Source organism: Tupaia chinensis, unplaced genomic scaffold (assembly GCF_000334495.1).
Source record: "Tupaia chinensis unplaced genomic scaffold, TupChi_1.0 Scaffold148557_1, whole genome shotgun sequence".
In the NCBI taxonomy this organism is placed as follows: domain Eukaryota; kingdom Metazoa; phylum Chordata; class Mammalia; order Scandentia; family Tupaiidae; genus Tupaia; species Tupaia belangeri.
The window spans coordinates 1,216,003-1,218,677 of record NW_006208406.1 but is presented as its reverse complement, the minus strand read 5'-3'; the positions used below and the strand labels follow the sequence as shown (position 1 = coordinate 1,218,677).

At 43.7% G+C, this 2,675-nt stretch overlaps 1 protein-coding gene across 1 annotated transcript in view; it reads left to right on the top strand.

Moving 5' to 3' along the window:
- Positions 1-221: 221 nt before the first annotated feature.
- The window catches only part of MYLK3 (myosin light chain kinase 3), a 67,300-nt gene continuing 64,846 nt past the window's right edge, over positions 222-2,675 (top strand). The window contains exon 1 of the mRNA XM_006170458.3: positions 222-457. Within this exon, the coding sequence (XP_006170520.1) occupies positions 440-457 (18 nt within the window). The 5' untranslated portion in view covers positions 222-439. The remainder of the gene's footprint in view (positions 458-2,675) is intronic.

Sequence of the window (2,675 nt, the reverse complement as noted above, 5' to 3'; positions counted from 1 at the left end):
AGGGATGGAGGAGTTAGCAGCATGGCCTGGAGTGGCTCTCAGTGGACCCAGGCCAGCTGACACACGCCACTTAGGTTTCCAAGGAGCCAAGCTGTCTCCACTCACGCATGGCTGATGTACTTGTGGCTAAATGCGGTGCAGCCAGGCCCCAGGCCAGATTCAGGGCAGGAAATAGAATGCCACCTCCATCACTAGGGAAACAATGGTCTGCGTGCATGATTTAAACTGGGGCCAGCAAGAAAGCTCAAAGGGACCGTCAGCAGAGGCAGGGAGACCAGAGGGCAGCTTGCAGGGCTCTTGTCTTGGGTTATAACTGTTGACAAGCCACTTAGCTGTCCCCAGGTTTATGTCTATCTACATGTAAGATGGAAGTCACAATATTTATGCATCTCACCGGAGACTGAAGAAAACAGTATTTCTGACAGACCACTTGGGACCCATGGATGGAAGGTGGTATGTAAGTGCAGATGACAAACTTGCCGTGTTTGCGCCTCCTGCAGTGCATTAGGGGCATGTAGACCCTCCAGAAAACACTTTAAGAGTCTGATCTAACAATCAATAAAAACTAACAGCTCTTGGTTTTAGGTGCACGGATTTTGCTTTGGGTTTTGTGGGGGCTTGGGGGAACTGCATGGGTAATTAAAACTTCAGAACTGTTTTAAAACCTGTCTCTGTGTTAGTCATACAGGTACTTAAATTTTATGAGAAAGCTGTAGTTGATTGTTCCCAAATGTTTGTCAGCTTTGCTTTTAAAGATTCCCAAATTAATTCTGCGGTGTAGCTTTTGAATTGTTTGCAGAGTCTAGAATATTTCTTCCCAAGATAGATGGAGAATCTATTAAAAAAAAAAAAAGCAAAGAGAGGTTTTTGTTTTTTTTTCCCTGTTACAGTTACTATTTCTGAGGATTCCCCCTGAGCCTCATATAGGTATTTTCTGTTCATTTAAGTCTGAACAATTGACCTCAGACCTCCCGATAAGGTTATTAAGTGTTGTTTTCTGTCAGCTGGGGTCCTGAGGGACACTATTACTCTGTGTTTTTGTCTAATTAAACCTCTCTGTGGTGTGTATTGTCTGTCTAGAATAATTCCAGTGAGTCTAGGTGAGTTGTGAGTACTATAGAAAAACAAACTTTTGTTGAATAACACAGATTATAGACTTCATTTTTTTAATGAGAAAAAAACATAAAAAATAAAATATAGAAAATAAATGCCATCTATAATTCTTTCATGCAGAATTAACCATACTGTCCTATGTGTACACTTTGAGCAAAATGGAATTTTAATGTATATACATACTGTTTGTAACCTGCTTTTGAGATCATGTCTACACCTATTGGATCTCTGATGAGCATCATAGATCAAAAAAAAAAAAAGTCTCCTAACTACCTTAGAGGTGGGAGTCCTACTTCCTTTAACAGCCTGTGGGGTGCTGGAATGAGGGACTCAGAACTTCAGGCAGCACATGCAGAACTTTCAAAGACGTGTTCTCTTAGATGTCACTCCACTTCCTTAGTGCTCCTGTGTTTAGGCAACAGCACATACCCCAGAAGTAAACACTTGGTGAGTGGAGCTCTGTGTGGATGTTAGTCCTGGCCCTCCTGATCCTTCTGCACCCTGTTCCTAGGCCCATCCTTCCTTCTTCCTCCAGCCCCCTGTTTTTCAAAGCTGACTACTGTAGTTTGCATGTGTTCTCTAAAGTTCATGTGTTGGAAACTTACTCCCCACTGCAACAGTGTCGTGAGGTGGGACCTGTAAAGGGTGATTAAGTCATGTGGTCTCGGCCTTCAAGAATGGATTAATTCATTATCGGGAGGGGAGTGTTACAAAAGTGAGCTGGGCCCCTCTTGCTCTTCTCTCTCACACCCTTGCCATGTGATGCCTTCTACCGTGCTATGCTACAGCAGGAGAGCCTCACCAGAAACCATTCTTCTATCTTGGACTTCCCGGCCTCCAGAACTATGAGCCAATCAATTTGTGTTCTTTGTAAATTGCCCATTTGCAGATATTCTGTTACAGCAGCATTAAATAGATTAAGACACTAATAGAACTTGAGTTACAGCATGACTCACAAACAGTGCAATGCGTGCGTATTACAACCTGTGGAATTTTAACATATGCACACGCCTGTATGACCATCTGCCAAGATGTAGAAACACCTTCAGCATCCCAGAATAATTTAGTGTTTCATCCAAATCAATTTCCCTGAATCCATCCTCCCATTTCCACTCTGGTAATCATTTCCATCCACTCTTCAACACTGACTTTATCATGTTACTCTCGACCTCAAAATAGTCTGAGGATGCTTGTCCTTCTCTCTTGCTGCTTTGAGTTTAAATGTCTCTGCCTGGCTTTCCCAGTCCACCTTCTTCATGATCCCATCTCCTGAATCAGCTGGGCCTCCACTGACACCTCCTGATCAGAGGGTACTCCTTGTACCATCACTCCCACCTGCTAGGCTCCACCTGGGACTTTGTTCACTTTGTGTCCTCACTCTGAGGCCTTTCTTTGTCTCCCCAAGTCTCATTCATCTTCAAGGCTTGGCTCAAATGTCAGTTCCTCCAAGAAGTCATCCCCTGTTCCCATGTCTTCCCTTTTACACTCTGAAAAAATGACCACTGTGTGACTGAGTTTTTGCAGACTTGGAGCCATAGAAGCCCAGCCCAGCCTCTATGCCA